Source organism: Ambystoma mexicanum, chromosome 11 (genome assembly GCF_040938575.1).
Source record: "Ambystoma mexicanum isolate Mex_15411 chromosome 11, UKY_AmexF1_1, whole genome shotgun sequence".
NCBI lineage: Eukaryota > Metazoa > Chordata > Amphibia > Caudata > Ambystomatidae > Ambystoma > Ambystoma mexicanum.
This window is the reverse complement of record NC_090934.1, coordinates 1,484,046,752-1,484,069,658: the sequence shown is the minus strand read 5'-3', so window position 1 is coordinate 1,484,069,658 and position 22,907 is coordinate 1,484,046,752. Positions and strand designations below refer to the sequence as shown.

The 22,907-nt window shown below is 48.7% G+C and overlaps 1 protein-coding gene across 1 annotated transcript in view; it reads right to left on the bottom strand.

Moving 5' to 3' along the window:
* Nucleotides 1-22,907, bottom strand: part of ARPIN (actin related protein 2/3 complex inhibitor) — a 132,949-nt gene that overhangs the window by 97,414 nt on the left and 12,628 nt on the right. Inside the window, exons 3-4 of the mRNA XM_069625219.1 lie at nt 17,878-18,010; nt 5,042-5,248 (exon numbers count right to left, since the gene is read on the bottom strand). Coding sequence (XP_069481320.1) covers nt 5,042-5,248; nt 17,878-18,010 — 340 coding nt within the window. The remainder of the gene's footprint in view (nt 1-5,041; nt 5,249-17,877; nt 18,011-22,907) is intronic.

Sequence of the window (22,907 nt, the reverse complement as noted above, 5' to 3'; positions counted from 1 at the left end):
TACCTGTCCCAGGGGGTCCGCTGGTGGAGGAAGTGTAAATACCTGTCCAAGGAGGTCCGCTGGTGGAGGAAGTGTAAATACCTGTCCCAGGCGGTCTGCTGGTGGAGGAAGTGTAAATACCTGTCCCAGGGGGTCCGCTGGGGGAGGAAGTGTAAATACCTGTCCAAGGAGGTCTGCTGGTGGAGGAAGTGTAAATACCTGTCCAAGGAGGTCCGCTGGGGGAGGAAGTGGAAATACCTGTCCCAGGGGGTCCGCTGGTGGAGGAAGTGTAAATACCTGTCCCAGGGGGTCCGCTGGTGGAGGAAGTGTAAATACCTGTCCAAGGAGATCCGCTGGGGGAGGAAGTGTAAATACCTGTCCAAGGAGGTCCGCTGGTGGAGGAAGTGTAAATACCTGTCCCAGGGGGTCCACTGGAGGAGGAAGTGTAAATTCCTGTCCCAGGGGGTCTGCTGGTGGAGGAAGTGTAAATACCTGTCCCAGGAGGTCCGCTGGTGGAGGAAGTATAGATTCCTGTCCCAGGAGGTCCGCTTGTGGAGGAAGTGTAAATTCCTGTCCCAGGGGGTCCGCTGGTGGAGGAAGTGTAAATACCTGTCCAAGGAGATCCGCTGGGGGAGGAAGTGTAAATACGTGTCCAAGGAGGTCCGCTGGGGGAGGAAGTGGAAATACCTGTCCCAGGGGGTCCGCTGGTGGAGGAAGTGTAAATACCTGTCCCAGGGGGTCCGCTGGTGGAGGAAGTGTAAATACCTGTCCAAGGAGATCCGCTGGGGGAGGAAGTGTAAATACCTGTCCAAGGAGGTCCGCTGGTGGAGGAAGTGTAAATACCTGTCCCAGGGGGTCCACTGGAGGAGGAAGTGTAAATTCCTGTCCCAGGGGGTCTGCTGGTGGAGGAAGTGTAAATACCTGTCCCAGGAGGTCCGCTGGTGGAGGAAGTATAGATTCCTGTCCCAGGAGGTCCGCTTGTGGAGGAAGTGTAAATTCCTGTCCCAGGGGGTCCGCTGGTGGAGGAAGTGTAAATACCTGTCCAAGGAGGTCCGCTTGTGGAGGAAGTGTAAATACCTGTCCAAGGAGGTCCGCTAGTGGAGGAAGTGTAAATACCTGTCCAAGGAGGTCCGCTGGTGAGGAAGTGTAAATACCTGTCCCAGGGGGTCCGCTGGTGGAGGAAGTGTAAATACCTGTCCAAGGAGGTCCGCTGGTGGAGGAAGTGTAAATACCTGTCCCAGGCGGTCTGCTGGTGGAGGAAGTGTAAATACCTGTCCCAGGGGGTCCGCTGGGGGAGGAAGTGTAAATACCTGTCCAAGGAGGTCTGCTGGTGGAGGAAGTGTAAATACCTGTCCAAGGAGGTCCGCTGGGGGAGGAAGTGGAAATACCTGTCCCAGGGGGTCCGCTGGTGGAGGAAGTGTAAATACCTGTCCCAGGGGGTCCGCTGGTGGAGGAAGTGTAAATACCTGTCCAAGGAGATCCGCTGGGGGAGGAAGTGTAAATACCTGTCCAAGGAGGTCCGCTGGTGGAGGAAGTGTAAATACCTGTCCCAGGGGGTCCACTGGAGGAGGAAGTGTAAATTCCTGTCCCAGGGGGTCTGCTGGTGGAGGAAGTGTAAATACCTGTCCCAGGAGGTCCGCTGGTGGAGGAAGTATAGATTCCTGTCCCAGGAGGTCCGCTTGTGGAGGAAGTGTAAATTCCTGTCCCAGGGGGTCCGCTGGTGGAGGAAGTGTAAATACCTGTCCAAGGAGGTCCACTGGGGCAAGAGTGTAATTACCTGTCCCAGGGGGTCCGCTGGTGGAGGAAGTGTAAATACCTGTCCCAGGGGGTCTGCTGGAGGAGGAAGTGTAAATTCCTATCCCAGGCGGTCAGCTGGTGGAGGAAGTGTAAATACATGTCCCAGGGGGTCCGCTGGTGGAGGAAGTGTAAATACCTGTCCCAGGGGGTCCGCTGGTGGAGGAAGTGTGAATACCTGTCCAAGGAGGTCCGCTGGTGGAGGAAGTGTAAATACCTGTCCCAGGGAGTCCGCTGGTGGAGGAAGTGTAAATACCTGTCCAAGGAGGTCTGCTGGTGGAGGAAGTGTAAATACCTGTCCAAGGAGGTACGCTGGGGGAGGAGTGTAAATACCTGTCCCAGGGGGTCCGCTGGTGGAGGAAGTGTAAATACCTGTCCCCAGGCGGTCCGCTGGAGGAGGAAGTGTAAATTCCTGTCCCAGGGAGTCCGCTGGTGGAGGAAGTGTAAATTCCTGTCCCAGGGGGTCCACTGGTGGAGGAAGTGTAAATACCTGTCCAAGGGGGTCTGCTGGAGGAGGAAGTGTAAATTCCTATCCCAGGCGGTCAGCTGGTGGAGGAAGTGTAAATACATGTCCAATGAGGTACGCTGGGGGAGGAGTGTAAATACCTGTCCCCAGGCGGTCTGCTGGTGGAGGAAGTGTAAATACCTGTCCCAGGCGGTCTGCTGGAGGAGGAAGTGTAAATTCCTGTCCCAGGGGGTCCGCTGGTGGAGGAAGTGTAAATACCTGTCCCAGGCGGTCAGCTGGTGGAGCAAGTGTAAATACATGTCCCAGGGGGTCCACTGGTGGAGGAAGTGTAAATACCTGTCCCAGGGGGTCCGCTGGTGGAGGAAGTGTGAATACCTGTCCAAGGAGGTCCGCTGGTGGAGGAAGTGTAAATACCTGTCCCAGGGAGTCCGCTGGTGGAGGAAGTGTAAATACCTGTCCAAGGAGGTCTGCTGGTGGAGGAAGTGTAAATACCTGTCCCAGGCGGTCTGCTGGAGGAGGAAGTGTAAATTCCTGTCCCAGGGGGTCCGCTGGTGGAGGAAGTGTAAATACCTGTCCAAGGAGGTCCGCTGGTGGAGGAAGTGTAAATACCTGTCCCCAGGCGGTCTGCTGGTGGAGAAAGTGTAAATACCTGTCCCAGGCGGTCCGCTGGAGGAGGAAGTGTAAATTCCTGTCCCAGGGGGTCCGCTGGTGGAGGAAGTGTAAATACCTGTCCAAGGAGGTCCGCTGGTGGAGGAAGTGTAAATACCTGTCCCAGGCGGTCTGCTGGTGGAGGAAGTGTAAATACCTGTCCCAGGGGGTCCGCTGGGGGAGGAAGTGTAAATACCTGTCCAAGGAGGTCTGCTGGTGGAGGAAGTGTAAATACCTGTCCAAGGAGGTCCGCTGGGGGAGGAAGTGGAAATACCTGTCCCAGGGGGTCCGCTGGTGGAGGAAGTGTAAATACCTGTCCCAGGGGGTCCGCTGGTGGAGGAAGTGTAAATACCTGTCCAAGGAGATCCGCTGGGGGAGGAAGTGTAAATACCTGTCCAAGGAGGTCCGCTGGTGGAGGAAGTGTAAATACCTGTCCCAGGGGGTCCACTGGAGGAGGAAGTGTAAATTCCTGTCCCAGGGGGTCTGCTGGTGGAGGAAGTGTAAATACCTGTCCCAGGAGGTCCGCTGGTGGAGGAAGTATAGATTCCTGTCCCAGGAGGTCCGCTTGTGGAGGAAGTGTAAATTCCTGTCCCAGGGGGTCCGCTGGTGGAGGAAGTGTAAATACCTGTCCAAGGAGGTCCACTGGGGCAAGAGTGTAATTACCTGTCCCAGGGGGTCCGCTGGTGGAGGAAGTGTAAATACCTGTCCCAGGGGGTCTGCTGGAGGAGGAAGTGTAAATTCCTATCCCAGGCGGTCAGCTGGTGGAGGAAGTGTAAATACATGTCCCAGGGGGTCCGCTGGTGGAGGAAGTGTAAATACCTGTCCCAGGGGGTCCGCTGGTGGAGGAAGTGTGAATACCTGTCCAAGGAGGTCCGCTGGTGGAGGAAGTGTAAATACCTGTCCCAGGGAGTCCGCTGGTGGAGGAAGTGTAAATACCTGTCCAAGGAGGTCTGCTGGTGGAGGAAGTGTAAATACCTGTCCAAGGAGGTACGCTGGGGGAGGAGTGTAAATACCTGTCCCAGGGGGTCCGCTGGTGGAGGAAGTGTAAATACCTGTCCCCAGGCGGTCCGCTGGAGGAGGAAGTGTAAATTCCTGTCCCAGGGAGTCCGCTGGTGGAGGAAGTGTAAATTCCTGTCCCAGGGGGTCCACTGGTGGAGGAAGTGTAAATACCTGTCCAAGGGGGTCTGCTGGAGGAGGAAGTGTAAATTCCTATCCCAGGCGGTCAGCTGGTGGAGGAAGTGTAAATACATGTCCAATGAGGTACGCTGGGGGAGGAGTGTAAATACCTGTCCCCAGGCGGTCTGCTGGTGGAGGAAGTGTAAATACCTGTCCCAGGCGGTCTGCTGGAGGAGGAAGTGTAAATTCCTGTCCCAGGGGGTCCGCTGGTGGAGGAAGTGTAAATACCTGTCCCAGGCGGTCAGCTGGTGGAGCAAGTGTAAATACATGTCCCAGGGGGTCCACTGGTGGAGGAAGTGTAAATACCTGTCCCAGGGGGTCCGCTGGTGGAGGAAGTGTGAATACCTGTCCAAGGAGGTCCGCTGGTGGAGGAAGTGTAAATACCTGTCCCAGGGAGTCCGCTGGTGGAGGAAGTGTAAATACCTGTCCAAGGAGGTCTGCTGGTGGAGGAAGTGTAAATACCTGTCCCAGGCGGTCTGCTGGAGGAGGAAGTGTAAATTCCTGTCCCAGGGGGTCCGCTGGTGGAGGAAGTGTAAATACCTGTCCAAGGAGGTCCGCTGGTGGAGGAAGTGTAAATACCTGTCCCCAGGCGGTCTGCTGGTGGAGAAAGTGTAAATACCTGTCCCAGGCGGTCCGCTGGAGGAGGAAGTGTAAATTCCTGTCCCAGGGGGTCCGCTGGTGGAGGAAGTGTAAATTCCTGTCCCAGGGGGTCCACTGGTGGAGGAAGTGTAAATACCTGATACCAGGCGGTCCCCTGGTGGAGGAAGGATTGCTTTAAGAGTTTTTGATTCAATGTCCTTATTTAACAAGTCTCTAACTGGATATTAAGATATACACTTATAACTAGTCTGTCTTTGAACCAAGGTGAACATGGTTCACCGTTTAAAGCAATGGAATCAAGCTATACAAATACTGGCTCATTTCACTTTGCATAAAGTTCATTAAAACTTAAAATGGAGTGGGGGTTAAATACAGTACCTATGAATGGCCCATCTCCTTGGGTTTTTAGACGAAGCTGCTCCCCCAGTTCCAGTTCAGTCTTCTCAATTTCTGCTTCTGACAACCAGAAAGCCACGGTCCCACTAGGCGTATGCCTCTGCGTCACCTTCACGAGCTCCGGCTTTGCCACCAAACCATTCAACTCCTTCGTTGACAGTTTGTCAGTCTCACCTTTCGCTTCAACTTCTACATTTAGGATATAAATCAAACACAGGGTTAGGATAGTTCCACTGGTAGCCATTTAAGACAAAAAGGAAAACAAACATTATATAATTAAGGTATAATTCTTAAGCAGCCTACTAATGCAATCTTTGGAGCTCCAGATGTTTTGGACTACGATTCCCATCAGCCCCTGCTAGCGTAGTCAATGGTGAGCCATCATGGGAGTTGCAGACCAAAACATCTGGAGAGCTGCAGGTTGCAGACCCTGCACTAAGGGACATTTAATGGCTGGATGTCTATCTGAATGAAAGCTCTAAATAGGACCTTAGTGCTTGCACCTGAACTAATATGCAAATGGATTCCCACAGGATGAAAGGGGGCTGGCTCCCCACTTTGAACAAACTGAAGTAGCAATAAACAGGCCCCATTATTACTACAGCGTATACTACGATTGGCATTCTTCTCTGGCCCTGTACCCAATGTGATCAAATCGTGATCTCTTAAGACTTTTCTCGTACCCATGGTCCATCCAGTTCACATCCCTTGGTGCCAGAGAGTCTGCTGCTGGGGCAGATGTGAAACCAGTAGTTGTCCCCGATTGAACGGCTACTGGCTGTTGGAATGTGGCAGATCCTTTCCATTGGTGGCTCTGACTTTCTTCCAGCTGCAAATCTGGACAAGAGGAGGACTTCAGCAGCCGTTCTTCAGATCTGCGTTGGAGCCAAGATTCCTGCAAAGAAGAGCAGCCTGTTGAGGGCCCGTGGACAGCTTCTGCAGAGGACCAGCATCCTCTCCAGTCATTCGCTCAGTGAAGCCCTGCTCCTCTGCCTGATCTCCAAAGACCCTCGCCTGAACTTCAACCGTGGGAGTAATGGCGCCAGCTAGTCTCGATGCCTACTTAAGGTTGCATGACTTAAGAACCTTTTGAAGTGTCCCTGGACTGCCCAACTCCCTTGTGGGCTACCTCGCTGCGGGCCTTGCCGCTCCACGGAACTTTGGTGGTCACCATAAATCACTTTCTCCTGAAATATCAGTATCCTAACATCAAAGGAAGCCGAACTGGAGTTGCGTCTGTGACCGCACATGGAAGATCGCCTTTCGCCCTTCTTCAAGTGGTGACCCTCGCTGGAACTCCTCTTAATCCATCCTGTGAAGTGTCCTGACGGGAGACTGTGCCGCAACAGTCTGCATTCTTCAATGTTGTGGTACTGCATCCTGCAGTGGGATCAGACCAGAAGAAGAACTCAAACCTGCAACCTCTAGGCACCTCTCACCTGAGCAAACAACAAAAGATCCAATTTCCTGCTATCCCCAGACGATCCAAGGTATAACCTGGGAAAATCGGAGTCAATGGGGTACGTAAACTTAACTGCTCCTGTCCCCCCCCTGTCCTCCGTAGGGTAACATTGGGTGCAGGGCACTTTTTCCCCCAACTGTTTCTGTGCTTACCTTTGGTTGTTGAACCTGGGTCAAGTGTCCCAATCCTGGGCTGGCCTTGGGTCTGGGATTGAGTGGAGAACTTACCTGTCCTTGGACAAACTTACATAACTTTGAAAAAGTTTTGAACTCTTTGCAATCTTCACCACAAGCCCATTTCATCATTGGCGAGAACACCTGGAGAAATCTGTACTGGAACCTGTGACACTTGGACATTAGGCCCATACACCTTCGGGCTGGACCTCTTTACTAAAAGGGAATTGGGATTGTATTGGTTCTATCCATTTTACCTGCAGCGTATTACATGGTTAATTCTCGATGGATCTATGTATTGTAAGAGAGCCTACTGGTGGATGTATAGATTTGTGACATATGGTTTTCTGTGATAATACCTGCTAGTTTCATCTCTTAGTGTTTTCTTGAGGCCTAATAAATAATTGCATTTATTTATAGCATAATACATACTGTCTAAAATGAGTTATTGTGTGTTATTCTGTGTGAACTCTCCCTCCCTCCGGAGACCAAGACCTGACTGCTTCTCCACGTACACTTGATTGAGTTTTGGCTAAACTCTCAGACTCAGACTAGGGTGGCCTCCTAAAATCTTTTCCCCAGGGTTGATTTTAGAAATCCATCTAAACATCAGCAGTTGGATATTGGAAAAGAAGGGCTTAGGGGGCTCTTTAAGGAAGGCACACGTGACCACAGTTCAAGGTTGTGTAAGGAAGGCACAGTATCAACAGTAAGACAGGCATACGTGACCACAGTTCAAGGGTGTGTAAGGAAGGCACGGTATCAACAGTAACACAGGCACAAGTGACCACAGTTCAAGGGTGTGTAAGGAAGGCACGGTATCACCAGTGACACAGGCACTAGTGACCACAGTTCAAGGGTGTGTAAGGAAGGCACGGTACCAACAGTAAAACAGACACAAGTGACCACAGTTCAAGGGTGTGTAAGCAAGGCATGGTACCAACAGTAAAACAGACACAAGTGACCACAGTTCAAGGGTGTGTAAGCAAGGCACGGTATCAACAGTAAGACGGACACAAGAGATCACAGTTCAAGGGTGCGTAAGGAAAACACAGTATCAACAGTAAGACAGACACAAGTGACCACAGTTCAAGGATGTTTATTCAACTTCAATTGGGTTGGGCCTATCTAATCCCAAATCTAAAGAGGGGAGCAAGCTACGACCATCACATAATAATAAAGCAGTCCTTGTCGTAGCTCGTCAAAATAAAAGGGCCTATACTAATAAACCTATTGCCAATCTTCACCTCTAAATACAAATATTGTAGGAAAAAACGTAACAACGTTATGCAAAAGAAAAGTGTTCAGGAAATGATATGTCACAATATTCTTGGCCTCCCTCCCCCACGTTTTCTGTACTGGACCAGACGACACTCTCGAGCTTATCACAGTCTCTGGCTTCTCTGGCACGAGGGTGCAGGTCAAACATTAGTATCAAGGCCTTCTGTGCCCAAGTCTCTTTGCCTTTCAAAGTCTCTTCTTTCAGAGGGGCTGATGCGACAAACAAACAATAAGCTTCTTTCCTCTTAGGATTTCACACATACTCAATTTTTCTGGTGATTCACTATTCACCTCGGATTCCCCTGAACCGGGCTCAGATCAACTTTAACACAATGTTCGTAGGATTTCACATATCCAATTTCTCTGGTGATTCACGGTTCATCCCGGATCACCCTCAGCCGGGCTCAGATCCGTTTCAAAACAAACTCTTCAATCAGTCACCCTCCGCCAAGCTCTGATCAATTTAATTCAATTTAACACAAACTTGCTTTATCCCAAAGCTTTCAATTGATCACCCTCATTCGAGCTTGCACCAATTTATCTACGTTGCTGTCAACTTTCTTGGCAGTATCAACATCCTAAACTTTCAATTGTGCACAGGATTTTGCTTGACCCGTCGCAGGACCACTTTGGTGCACAGTTCTTTGCCACTCTTTCACCTTTGTCAGCTCTCAGTTGGATACCTTACAGAGACCTTCGAATGAGCATGCACACGATGCCGGACCACCCTGTCAAAGGTAAAGTATCTTGGTTTCAAATTTCAATCATTCATCTGTTGTTCAGTTTTACTCGTGTTAGTTATCATATGCATTTCATACACTGTTTGTTTCAGCGCTCACCGTACAATGTTGCTGCTTGCAACCTTGGCTTCAACACAGACCGGTCTGGTATCGGTTTCCCCAACTCACCGGCTGTGATGATTTCACTAGTGCTGCTTTGTTGTTGGAGCCAAGGACAGTACCACGGCAGCTGCCGATTCTCCCCACCTTGATTATTGATGGGGGAGGGCCCCAGGTACCTCCGACACACAATGCAGGATTCTTCAGCTTGGTTTCCTGGTCTTCCACTTTCTATTCTAGAGGCTTCCTGAAAGCAACGGTTCCTTGTCAAAAAGGTCAAGGGAAATACTCTCCTTGTGATCCCCTTCGGATTCACTCTCTTTTTCCTTGTGTTAAACTGCTATCTTGGAACTGCTGTTTCCTTGTGTGTTTTGCCTCGCTCAGAGTGTGCTCTCGTGCCCCGCCTTTTATTCGTGTGGGGAAGTCTAATGGAAGTCAGGTGTGCGTGGTGGTCAGTAATTGCCTGACCATTGTATTGGGACACATCAGGTATACAGCGCGGGTGTTAGTCAGTTTTCTCTCATTGCGGCTGTCCGCGAGAAAGTGTTTGTGTTGTGAAGAGAGGTGTTGGGGGGGGGTTGAGTTCCAAAGTATCCTGGAAGGATGAGGTAAAGGTGTTACAGGGAAGGGGATACCGCGTCTCACCATCCAGTGTCCCACTCCCACTCCCCGAAGACTCCTCACCCAGTTGATCCTCCCGCACTGGTCCACCCCAGGAACTGGATCCAAAAGCGATGGCCGTGTCCTGGCCACATGGATGGCAGATACCTGGGGACTAGCGGGTGAGACACCGTCTGGTTTCTCACAGCTAGGAGGTGTTGAAGAAAGTGGTGTGTACCAGAATGAAGGTGCATTGGCAGAACTTCATGCAAGCCTTTTAGAAACAGGAATGCCGGGGGCGTTGCAGATCGGGTTCCATGTTTAGTAAACAACATTTAATATTTCACTATGATGCATATAGTATCAGATGTTGGCTCAGACAGAAAGCACGGCCCTCACTAAGACACTTGCACTACCTTTGGTAAGTTGGTTTGGAAGGAGCTTCAGAAAGGGCAGTAGGTAGCAAAAAGATGACAATGTCAAGAAGAGAAGGACCTTTCAGCTGCATTTATGAACGGCAGTGAGGGTGCACACTGACTGATAGCTTTGGATAAGGAGGAAAATAGAGATCCCTTGCCGTCATTGGCAAAGATGATGATCAGCAACCTGCACATTCTGTCCTGCAGTGCATTGCGAAGAAGCTGTAAGTGTGCCTGTGTGGGTTACGCTAAGGTTCACCGCACTGGCTATACACTGGGCTTTTGGGCCAAAAAGAGCCAAAGGAAATTTCAAAGTGAGCTGAGTACCAAAGTCAAAACAAGTTCAAAGTGCTTTAGACACAAAAGTGGCTATGCTTCAATCAAAAAGTAGAAATAAGAGAGGCAGGAGCAAGTCCAAAGAGAGAGAGAGAGATATGGGCATTGCAAAAAGGAGACGTGGGTTTACAGAGCACAGCAAAAGTGGATGTACTAATGTAGGTGCAGAGTGTCACAGAAGCACGACAACAACCAGAGGCTAACTTTAAAAAAAATATTTTGATAACTCAAAGTCAGGGCCTGTTGCCAGACGACTGGCTTGCTTCGGGTTTAGCGCACTCCCATAGAGATGTGGCGTGTTGTCAGTGAGGGTGGGCGGAGGGTTTGTTGAAATGACAGTGTTTTCAACTGGCTAGTTTTATGATGATGCAGGTGTGAGAATAAAAGACCTATGGTGGTAGTCTGGCGCAATGTCCTTGTAACTTCCCTAACCCCCTCCGACAGACTGGTTTACTAGCCTTTTCCCAGGAAACGCCCTAACCCAAAGATGCAGATTCCAAAAGTCCCATATAAGGGACACCCAAATCCTTTAGGGCCGGGGCACACCATGAACTCAGTTGCCCACATGCAAGTATCATTCACGGAGTGCTGTGTGGTATCCACTAGTTGGTGGCAGCCTTTTCATTAGTTTTATTGGGTGTACAGCTCGCCTATACCATGAGGGTTCACCTACCAGCAATGCCCATGTCATTTTCAGTGCAAGGTTCTTCAGCCAAAAACAGTTCCTGAGAGAAGTGTAGAAAAATGATTTATCCATAGGATCATGGTACTATAAAGCTTATCGTTTCAGAGCTACAGCAGCCGTGGCCAGATCAAACTGGTTTATGAATGGTGTCTGGATTCGAGGTACAAAGAATGTAGAGCCCCCCCCAACCCCCAATGACTGGATGACGTAAATGAACGCAACACTTGGCTCTGGGACAGTTGCTCTCACCCATATGCCCCATGCATGTGGAGGGTCTTTTTCAGTTACTTGTACAACTCTTGAAAAGATGTTCTGCACAAGGAAGGGTGTTCTGACCAGCAGACTGGGCAGGATGAAGCTCTGATGGATCTGCAGCCTTCCAGGACACTCCGGATGGTGAGGCTCCGCCTTATGATTGCAGCCTCTGCGCATCCCACTACTTCTATAAAACCAATAATTAAGCAAAATGCCCCGAGCGGCGGGGGCATTACCGACTCAGGTAATGCCCCGGGGCCCATAGTTATAGGCCCGAGCATTACCTGAGTCGGTAATGGCCCCGCCGCGAGGGTCATATTGCTATTAGTACCCCGGCCCGCATTATATGCGTGACCGGGCACTAAAAGTATTTTTTTCTGTCCCGAAAAGCCGCAGCGTTTCGAGACAGAAAAAAAAAAAAGACCAAGAAAATGGCCCCCGGGAAAGAGAAAACGGGAGACCGTTTTCTCTTTCCATGGCGTCCGCTCCCGAAAAAAAAAGAAGCTGAAGGTAAGAGGCGCGGAGTCTCCACGCTGCTGGAGGCTGTCATCGTCCCCCACCAGGGACCCATGAGCAAGAAGGTAAGTGGGGCGGGGTGGGGTAGGATGGCCCCGCTTCGAGCCTCCTCATTGTCTGAGGGGCTGCCACGCCCCCCCGCCGAGGACAAGGCAGCTGGAGTTCCGGCCAAGAATCGAAGGATTCTCGGCCGGGTAAGGACCCGGCAAGAGCCAATCAGAATGCGTGTTGCATTCTGCTTGACTCTTGCCGGGTACTAATGGTGCTTCTTCCCCTTGAGTTATCAGGGCCAGTCATGTTACAAGCCTCACACCCTCCCTCGCCTCTTCATTTGCGGTTCCAAGCAAGCCTTCTGAGAACACAGAGCAGGATGCCCAGGAGTGCATACTGGGCAGTCTGCCTCCAGAGGGAATGCCATGCCTGGTTTAATACTCCTCACTGTTGGGGGAATCGTTCCTGTAGCTCACAAGTGAGTATAATCCCCATGAACCCAGCGTATATTTAGGGCCTCAAGGGATTGGAACATTGCTTGATGTTTGGGATCTTACCTGTGTACCAGACTTGATGAAACCCCACTCACATGGCAGAACAGGTTCCCATTGATCCAGGGCATTTACTTTCATTTCCTTACTTTGTGATAAGTGAAATATGAATTGGTCTACTGTGGACACACGGACTGTGCATGCCAACATGCGCACATCCAAACATCAGTACACCTGCATTCCAGTCACTGCTGGGGGGGCTGGAGGGGGTCTGCCAGAACCCCCGCTGTCTACCCTTGCAGAAGACACCTTGATCCTTTTAATGTTGGGTGTCGTGGGAAAGCTGAGGGTACACTCACATCTACTCCCCGTGGGTCCTCTTCTCGGGTGGCCAGGGAAGGGCCATCGCTTTTGGATCCTGACCCTGGGGGTAGAGAAGCAAGGGAGAACCATCTGGGTGGAGGTGCTTGGGATTGGGAATGAGATGTTCTCAGGCCAGACGTGGTATTCCGGATGTTCCCTTTCAGGAAGAACCCTCTATCCCAGAGGCAGTTATGGGATACTGCTAACCCGGTTCCACTGTCCAAGAAATTACACGAAGATACCACCACGGTAGAAGCAACAGAAGAGGGTGAGGAAAAGAAGGGTTAAGGGTGGGACATGGTACCCCCTTATCCTAATGACAACCAACATAACACTCCTTTGACCTTTATGGGTTATTATGGGTCATTTCCCCTTCTTTCCCCTCTTGGGAACCTTTACAGTACTGAGACGAGGAAGAAGCAACTGAGAGTAATGAACACCATTCATTTTTACAACTTAGGTACAGGGACGAAAAAAGATATCTTCAAGGTTTGAAGGTCAGGCATGTGCCCTTAACCAGAGCCAGGCAGAATTGAACAATGCAATACACCTGCAGCCTATTGAAGGAGCACAGGCGTATAAAAGGTCGAAGCCGTGAAGTGGTGAAAGAGAGAGAGACTTGAGGTACTTGGACTGAGATCAACAGAAAGCCCTGGGAGTCTGGAGGCAGCCGTGGTAGGACCCGAGACGGGACGCTAGCCAACATCCCCAAACCAAGGGAAGCCTCCCGTGTGCAGAGGGAAGCCTCATGTGTGAAGTGGGAGCAAATGTAGCTGCGGCAAGGCATGAGCAAAGAGGATGCTGTGTCCAGCCTAGCAGAGGTATTGAAGTTGCCTACGCCAGCTGAGCTCCTGTGCCCATGCCAGCGGGGCATGTGGAATTCGAAGCTGCAGTCAGCGGGAAGGAGGAAAGCAGCTAGGACTGCCGGAGGAAGACGCCTACAACCGGTGAGTGCTGGAGAAGTTACCCAGAGACCAGGGCGCTCCAGGCAGGCTGCAAAAGTAATAGAACAGCGACGAGGGAATAAATACTTCAGTTACAAATGGATCGATAACATTATACGAATGAACAAAAGGCGAGTAGTTCAAAAAGGAGCAAATCTGCCAATATTGAATAACGAACGGAATGCAAATAGCAAACCTGCTAATGTTGAATCACGCACTGAAAGAAAATAGAAAACTTCATTGAATTAAGGACTCTCTGATTGAGAGTGGAAGTCAAATCTGAGAAACTGTTCGTTTTTGAAGCTGCCTTTGAGAAACTATTTTTTTGTTGAATATGGAACTGCTAAAAGAGAACTAATGTTTCTTAGTTGTGCACCCCGTGATGGGTGGATCGTGTGGTCTGACAACTATGCCAAGGACAGAGAACCCCTTTATGTTGATAAGGAAACCTACTATTGTGTCAAAAGGAATACTACTGGTGCATATAAAGCCTGGGGAAGGGAACCCTGAGCTGTAAGGAATTGTTGGAAACTTGGTTTAAAGAAGAAGCTTCAAGATACTTCCTTTTGTCACAACTTTGATATTGAACGTGGAGAAGGGAACCCTGAGACTTGCCGCAGGGAAACTGTATTGCACTTACGGAAGGGAACCCCGAGACTTGCGGGTATGAAAATGTATTGCACTTGGGGAAGGGAACCCCGAGACTTGCCGCTAGGAAACTGTATTGCACTTGGGGAAGGGAACCCCAAGACTTGCGGCCATGAAACTGTATTGAACTTGGGGAAGGGAACCCTTAGATTTTAACAGGTGTGGAACTATATTACCTTAAATCCAAGAGAAGGCGACTTGAACATTGTGGTGAACATGTTGATATTTGGGGAGGAGAAGTTGAAGAATGGGCATGAGCTGGAAATAGCTTAGAACTTTACTTTTGGAACACGGTCTAATGTATGGTTGACATCCTTACACATTGTTTTGATATAAGTTGTGAGGGCAAAGCACAGGTATTGGAAATAGGAATACTTTTAAGTTGAACTTACTGACGCAGACTATCCTTAGTTTCTTTAGGTAGGGAAATCCCACCTTAGCATAGGGCAAGTTAGGCCTTACAACGTACTGACATTTAAGCTAATAAAATAATTTCTGTTATATTCAGTCTGTAGTCTGCCTCTTCTTCCATGATGCCTACCCTACAGTGTGGATTTCTAAATGCAGGGGAATGGGTTTTCCTTTCTAGATTTTCTCTCCCCAGACATTCATTTGTTTTCATAGGGTCCATTTTGAGAACTTTTTTATTTACAAGCAGTGGTTTTGTTTGACAGGACTCTGGGCCCTCTTCAGAGCCGCGTTTTCTAAGGGTTTCAGCAGGCTGCTTCGCGCAGATGGATACAACTGGTTTCACATGTTATATGGTCTGGTATGATGGTGTTGAGGATCGCCCAGAGCTATACCAGTGATAATGTTTATTTTAATGCCTTCCAGCCACCAAGCTTCAGTCTTGAAAATGTCACCTTAAATGGGAGATAAACTACACCGCGCTGGTGATGCCAATGAAACCGAAACAAGTCTGGGGATGCTTGTGGTCTCGTGCAGAAGGGATGCGACCTAGCAGCACAGGCTGAACTGCTCCTTTTGAAGTGGACAGTGTATTGAAAATAGAAAAAAGCTCAGAAGGCTTATGAATGGTAAGATAGACAAGAGCAATATTAAAATTTACATAAGTGAAAGCTGATGGCAGGAGGTTTTGAATTGATCAGATCATCTGGCCTTGCTCTGTGCAGCCCTGAAGACCATCGTTGTATAGCCTGCCCTGCCATTACAGAAGGGGAAAGACTGTTTCCCAATCATACTTGGTCCATTTCAAAAGGAGCAGTTCAGCCTGTGCGGCTAGGCTACACCACTTCTGCACGAGAGTGCTGAATTCATGAGCAATTAGAGCCGGGGCTTCTACCTTTTGAAGGAGGTGATAAATGTATGGACAATAGAAAAAAGCTTGGAAGGTATATGAGTAATGGTAATATTGACCAGAGCAATATTAAAAGCAGAACTATTCTGTTTGTTAATTTTTTTCAGTTTACAGCTACCTCTAAAATGTGTAGAATACATGCATGTACTATCCTTCATACTGGCATGCATGAAAGACAGAATTGCTCATGTTTCCATGTTTCCAGCGTATCTAAACCTTCCTCTTGTGTCTCAGTGTTGTGTGAGGCGTTTCCCTACCGAGAATGTTACCACATACCTGTGGGTAGAAAAGCAGCCAAGCTGCGTGTCAAGCTGTGCTTGAAAAAGTCCGGCTATTTAATACCAATGGACAGTTTTCCAGAAAAAGTGAAATAGGGGACAGGAGAGGGACTTCCTCAGATTGTAGCGATTGTGAACAGGACTTCCACAGATTGCCGGGATTGTGAAACAGGACTTCCACAGATTGCAGGGATCGTGAAACAGGACTTCCACAGGTTGCAGGGATTGTGATAAAGGACTTCCACAGGTTGCAGTGATTGTGAAAAAGGACTTCCACAGGTTGCGGGGATTGTGAAAAAGGACTTCCACAGGTTGCGGGGATTGTGAAAAAGGACTTCCACAGGTTGCAGGGATTGTGAAACAGGACTTCCACAGATTGCAGGGATTGTGAAACAGGACTTCCACAGATTGCAGGGATTGTGAACAGGACTTCCACAGATTGCAGGGATTGTGAAACAGGACTTCCACAGATTGCAGGGATTGTGAAACAGGACTTCCACAGATTGCAGGGATTGTGAAACAGGACTTCCACAGGTTGCAGGGATTGTGAAACAGGACTTCTACAGATTGCAGCGATTGTGAGCAGGACTTCCACAGATTGCAGCGATTGTGAGCAGGACTTCCACAGGTTGCAGGGATTGTGAAACAGGACTTCCACAGATTGCAGGGATAGTGAAACAGGACTTCCACAGGTTGCAGGGATTGTGAAACAGGACTTCCACAGATTGCAGGGATTGTGAAACAGGACTTCCACAGATTGCAGGGATTGTGAAACAGGACTTCCACAGATTGCAGGGATTGTGAAACAGGACTTCCACAGATTGCAGGGATTGTGAAACAGGACTTCCACAGATTGCAGGGATTGTGAAACAGGACTTCCACAGGTTGCAGGGATTGTGAAACAGGACTTCCACAGGTTGCGGGGATTGTGAAACAGGACTTCCACATGTTGCAGGGAATGTGAAGCAGGACTTCCACAGGTTGCATTGATTGTGAAACAGGACTTCCACAGGTTGCAGTGATTGTGAAACAGGACTTCCACAGATTGCAGAGATTGTGAAACAAACAGGACTTCCACAGATTGCAGGGATTGTGAAAAAGGACTTCCACAGGTTGCAGGGATTGTGAAACAGGACTTCCACACGTTGCAGGGATTGTGAAACAGGACTTCCACAGGTTGCAGTGATTGTGAAACAGGACTTCCACAGATTGCAGGGATTGTGAAACAGGACTTCCACAGATTGAAGGGATTGTGAAACAGGACTTCCACAGATTGCAGGGATTGTGAAACAGGACTTCCACAGGTTGCAGGGATTGTGAAACAGGACTTACATAAATTGCAGGGATTGTAAAACATGACTTCCACAGATTGCAGGGATTGTGAAACAGGACTTCCACAGATTGCAGGGATTGTGAAACAGGACTTCCACGGATTGCAGGGATTGTGAAACAGGACTTCCACAGATTGCAGAGATTGTGAAACAGGACTTCCACAGATTGCAGGGATTGTGAAACAGGACTTCCACAGATTGCAGGGATTGTGAAACAGGACTTCCACAGGTTGCAGGGATTGTGAAACAGGACTTCCACAGGTTGCAAGGATTGTGAAACAGGACTTCCACAGGTTGCAGGGATTGTGAAACAGGACTTCCACAGATTGCAGGGATTGTGAACAGGGCTTCCACAGATTGCAGCGATTGTGAACAGGACTTACACAGATTGCAGGGATTGTGAACAGGACTTCCACAGATTGCGGGGATTGTGAAACTGGACTTCCACAAATTGCAGTGATCGTGAATGCAGTGAGATTGTAAACAGGACTTCCACAGATTGCAGTGATTGTGAAACAAGACTTCCGGTTGTGAGGTGAAATCTTCCAGAGTCCCCCCCCCTACACTCCCTCTGCCCAGACTGGGACTTTTACATTTCTATTTGCTAGTTTGACTTATATTTTGTCCCGAGACTTGAAAATAAGGCCTGGATAGGCTGCTTCTTGTCATACCCAAATAGCGACTTACATATCGTATTCTGAAAGCATGGAGGTATTTGGACCCAAAAAAGTGGAGGTGTTTCAAACATTTAGATCTGGAATTGTACATCTTCCTTTAGCCAGGGTTTGATGAAGCCCCGCCCCGCCAGTGTAATAGCAAAGAAGAGCAGCAAAAGGCGGCCACGGCAGACCCCCCTATAAAGAAAGCAGGTGGCTGGTAAATACCTACTGTAAGAGGACAAGAGAAAGCCTGTGTTCACCTTCTTGGTGTCACTGAAGTTGGGTTCAATTTCATTCCCTTTGGGATCGAACTTCCGGCGATGGATTCTGCTGGGCCGCACATACAGCACATACCAACGTTCCTGTCATGGTGGAAACATTAAACAGGTTTACACAATAGTCTTATGCAGGGCTTTAGGGGACGACCAGCCAGTGACTTGCTATATGACACTTCAAGTTCTATGAAGGACCCCTATCAGAAAATATTACGACTCATTGACTTCATGTTTCCGCAGCACATCCAACTCAACATGCTGTGAAAATATACACCAAGTATCAAGACATGGCCGGATATAGTGCACATCTATTACTAAGGAAGCTTCAAGAGTTCAGAAACTGAATTCTGCCTCCATCACTCTGGTGATGGACACATCTGATGCCAACAGCAGATTAGCAGGGTCCCTGTTCAGTAAGGGGGGGGGGGTCTCTTATACTAAATACAGCAAGAAAGGTATATTTTCCTACAGTGGATTGATTGAAACGGAGCGACACAGAGAAATGAGCGATTGCAATGCACAGAGGAAGCCGGCAAGGTGCAGGCGAGACAGGGGCACCATGGAAACTCCTACAGTGTGTGTCTATTTACGATTGTCTGTGGTTATTTGAAAATAAAAGCTTGTTTTTTATGACACAAGTCTGGTTGGTGTTTGTGTGCATGGCTGTGTTTTAATGGTGCATGTGACTGTGTGGGAGGGGCTCTTCCTTATGAGGGATGCTCGCATGAAGGAATTCTCCCTCGCTTACACCAACAAAATGCACATTCCATACGAAACAATAAAACAATAAACACTGCAATATTACAAAAACTCACCTTTTTCTACAGCCACACAAGGTATTTTGCAAATTAAAAGAGCGTGATTACCTTAATCACAAGCGCAATTGCATAATGTGCTGGTAGAGCCTCCCCGTGGGCAAACGGAGCCCAAACTGCTAGCCCCCTCTCACGCTTGCCTTTAGCAGAGGCTTCAACCCACGCCCCCTTTACTGCCCAAGATACGTATGCACCAGTAATTGTCCTTTTGCAACCAGTCATTTTAAAATATTTGCCCTTCCATTTAGAACCCCTGCCGCCTGTTCCTGGCTGGTTTTAAGACCCTGGTACAGAGTAATATGAACTGGGGGGCACATAATTCAGCTTCTTGTCCATCCAGGATATGAGCTACAACCTTCTAAAAATACTTCATGTCTTCGCTGCAATACAGGCAATTAAGCAAGTCCAGAATACCCAACAACCATGTTAGATACTCACCCCATATTTTGCATATTCCATTGTCTTGTGTTTCCCCTGTTCCCTTCCCTTTGCACTGTGGGCGCTTTGAAACACCATTTCTTGATGTATAAGCGCCTTACAAGTGCCCAATAAAATTAAAATACATTTCTAAAAGCAGGCCCGGTGGACGGATTTCAGTCCACAGTGAACAGGGGAACTCTGAGAGGTTAGCCAAATCCAAGGATGGTACGCAACGAGAATGGCCAAGGCTAAGTCTCAGGAGTGAGTGAGTGAGTGAGCGGGGTCGGGGGTCCACAATGAGTCCACACAGTATTTGTATTTTATTGAATTTATATAGCGTTTTAAACGCTTTACAAGAGGAACAAACAAGATACAGCAATCATTACATAACAAAAGAATTAAACCAGAAAACCGTACAAAAACAATTTACATTATGGAAGAAGAGTAGGGAGGGGCCAAGATGAGAGAAGAGGTAGGAAGTATGAGCAAAGGAGAGAGTAGAAGTAAGAGAGGAGGCAGAGGGAGTAAGGGAGAAGGAAGGAAGAGATGAGTATTAGAAAAGTGCAGGACATGGGGTAGGATCGAGTAGAGCTAAAGGAGAGAGGGAAGTGGAAGGGAAGTAGGAGGTGGGGGTGGGAATACTAGTAGAAGAGAGGAAGCAAAGGGTTTAAGGAGGTGAATGGAAGAAAAGATTTTAGAGAGGTACGAAAGTAAGTGAAAGAGGAAGTAGAGGGGATGAAGAGATGAAGGTGGTTCCAGTGGTAAGGGGCAAGCAGTTGGAAAGAGCGGAAGCGAGAAGGGGCACAGGGTGGTGGTGGAGAGAGTAGGTAGAGATGGGCAGAGGGGAGAGAACGAGAAGAAGTGTAGAAAGTGAGGAGGGAGGAAAGGTAGGGGGGGGATGGCAAGACCATGGAGGGATTTTAAGACTAGACAGAAAATTGAATTTGAGCTGGGAGTGAAATGGGAGCCAACCTAGAGAGGTAAGAGAGAGGAGATGGAGTTGTGAGGAGAGAGAAGGCAGAGGGAGCGGATGGCAGAGTGGTAGATAGATTTGAGTGTGGAGAGATGAGAGGAGGGGAGTCCAAAGAAAAGAGTAGAACAGTAGAAGAGTCTAGAGAAGATGAGGGAGGAGATTAAGAGTTTAGCAGCGTGAAAGGTTCGGAAGGATCAAATTTTACGGATGTTGTACAGGTGAAATCGGCAAGATCTGGCAGTAAGAGAAATATGGTGAGATAGAGAGAGGTGGGGTCAATATAAAGACCAAGGTTACGGGCATGGGGAGAGAAGGAGAGTTTGCAGGGGGAAGAGAATGAAAGGGGGAGGAGAGGGAGTAGGGAGAGGGCATGCAGGGAAGAAAAGGACTTCACTTTTATCGGTATTGAGAGTAAGGAAATGAGAGGACATCCAAGATGTAATAGCAGAGAGGCAAGAAGAAAGATTCTGGTGGATGTCAAGAGAGAAAGAGGAGAAGGAGAGGAAGAGCTGGGTATCATCTGCATAGAAATGATGTGAGATACCGAATGAGGAAATGCTGGGGGCTAAGAAGGAAGTGTAGAGCGAGAAGAAAAAGGGTCCACCTTGGGGGACACCGTGGTTGAGAGGAAGGGTGGGAGAGTTGGAGCCACCCCAGGAGATGGCAAAGGTGCGGTTAGAGAGATAGGAAGAGAACCAAAGAAGGACAGAGTCTTTGAGGCCAAATGAGGAGAGAGAATTAAGGAGAAGAGTATGGTCGACAGTATCAAAAGCAGCAGAGAGGTTGAGAAGAATAAGAATAGAGGAATGTTTAGTGTAGCGTGAGGAAAGGAGAGAGTTGAGAACAGAGGTAAGGGCAGTTTTGGTGGAGTGTAAGGGGCGGAAAACCGATTGGGTAGCAGGGAGGATAGAGTGGTTGGAGATGAAGGAGGGAAGTTGAGAATAGACGATGCGTTTGAGAAGTTTAGAGAGAAAGGATAGGAGAGAGATGGGACGATAGTTGGCTGCAAGGTGGGGGTTAGCAGAAGGTTTTTTTGAGTATAGGAATGATAGTCGCATGCTTGAAAGGAGTAGGAAATGTGGAAGACATTAGACAGGTATTGAAGAAAGAGGTGAGATAGGGTATGAGGAGGGGATACATTTTAGGAATGAGGGGGGTAGGAATGGGGTCGGTGGGAGAAGCAGTAGGATGAGATTTGTAGAGTAGTAGGGTAACTTCAGATTGAGTGAGAGGGAGGAGGAGGAAGAGGAGTAGAGTAAGAAGGAGAGGAGAGGGTAGTTTGGTGGAGATTGAGGACTTTGTTAGAGAAGAAAGAGGCAAGATCAGAAGCAGTAAGAGGAGAGGCGATAGAAGGATCAGGGGTAGCAGGAGAGAGAAGTCTGGATAAGGTTTTAAAGATACGCGAGGGTGTGAAGATTGAGATTGGAGAAGGTCAGAGAAATAGGGACGCTTAGCGGAGTTGAGGCACCAGCCATAGAGAGTATGATAGGAGAAGTATGCAGTTTGGTTGGAGTGGGAGGGGTGTTTGAGCCATAGTCGTTCAAGGCGCCTGAGAAGGCGGCGCATGAAGGAGAGGTGAGGAGAAAGCCAAGGTTGTGCAGGTTGGCGAGAAGGGCGGAACGGGGAGAGAGGGCAGAGAAGATCAAGAGTAGAAGTGAGGGAGGAGGAGAGGGTGGAAGAGGCTTTGGAGGTTGAGAGTGAAGAGAATTGGAAGAGGGAAGAAGAGCAGGATGCGAGGAATGAAGAAGGGTTAAAGTTGCGTAGATCACGCCGGAAAAAGAGGGTGGAGGATGGAGGGGGAGGGGAGAAGAGGGGGAGGAGGGAATGAGTGAAAATGAGAGCAGAGCGTGGTCAGATAGATAGTTGGGAAGAGTAGAAATAGGAGACGCAGTGAAGGAGGAGTTAAAGATGAAGTCGATAGTGGAGCCAGATTGATGAGTGGGACGGGATGGGAGGGGGAGAGAAGGTACAAGTCAAGGATGGATAAGAGAGGAGAGGTGTGAGAGATAGAAGAGAGATGGAGATTGAAGTCGTCAAGCACAAGTAAAGGAGTAGGGCTCGGGGTAATGAGGCTAAGGAGATGATCAAGATCCTCATAGAAGGAGCCGACCATGCCAGGAGGGCGATAAATGATAAGGAAAGAAATAGAATGAGGAGAATTAAAGATTTTATACATGAATTCAAAGGAAGGAAAAGTAGGTAGAGAAGCAGGAGAGGGAGAGGAGGTAAGGTGAGTACAAAAAAGAAGGCCTAAGCCACCTCCGCAGCCAGAGGAACGAGGAATATGTTCAAACGAAGAAGAGGTTGAGGTAAGAGAAGCAGGAAGAGAGGTGTTGTATTTGTATTTGTATTTTATTGAATTTATATAGCCCTTTAATCCAAAGTGCTTTACATGAGAACACGCAAATTACAACAAGCATAATATGGAAATTGAATCATAACTTGAAACGTATGTGGTGTGCGGCGGGATCCAGGTTTCAGTAATACAGAGAAATTGGAGGTTGCGTAGAAAAAGATCAAGAACTGCCGTGGTTTTGTTGCAGATCGATCTGGTCTTCCAAAGGGCAACATCAAAGGCGGGGGAAGTGTTAGTGATTTGAGGGTAGATGAGGTTGGAACGTAGGGTAGAGGTGTTAGGAAGAGGGGCAGAGTGGGAATGGTGGTAGATGGGAGGGTGGTGAGGCGAGATGGCCATGATGAAGAGGCAGAGAATTCTGAGGGGGGAGTGGGCAGGGGGAGGAGGAGGAATGGGATAGGGGCGGGACTGAAAGGAGGA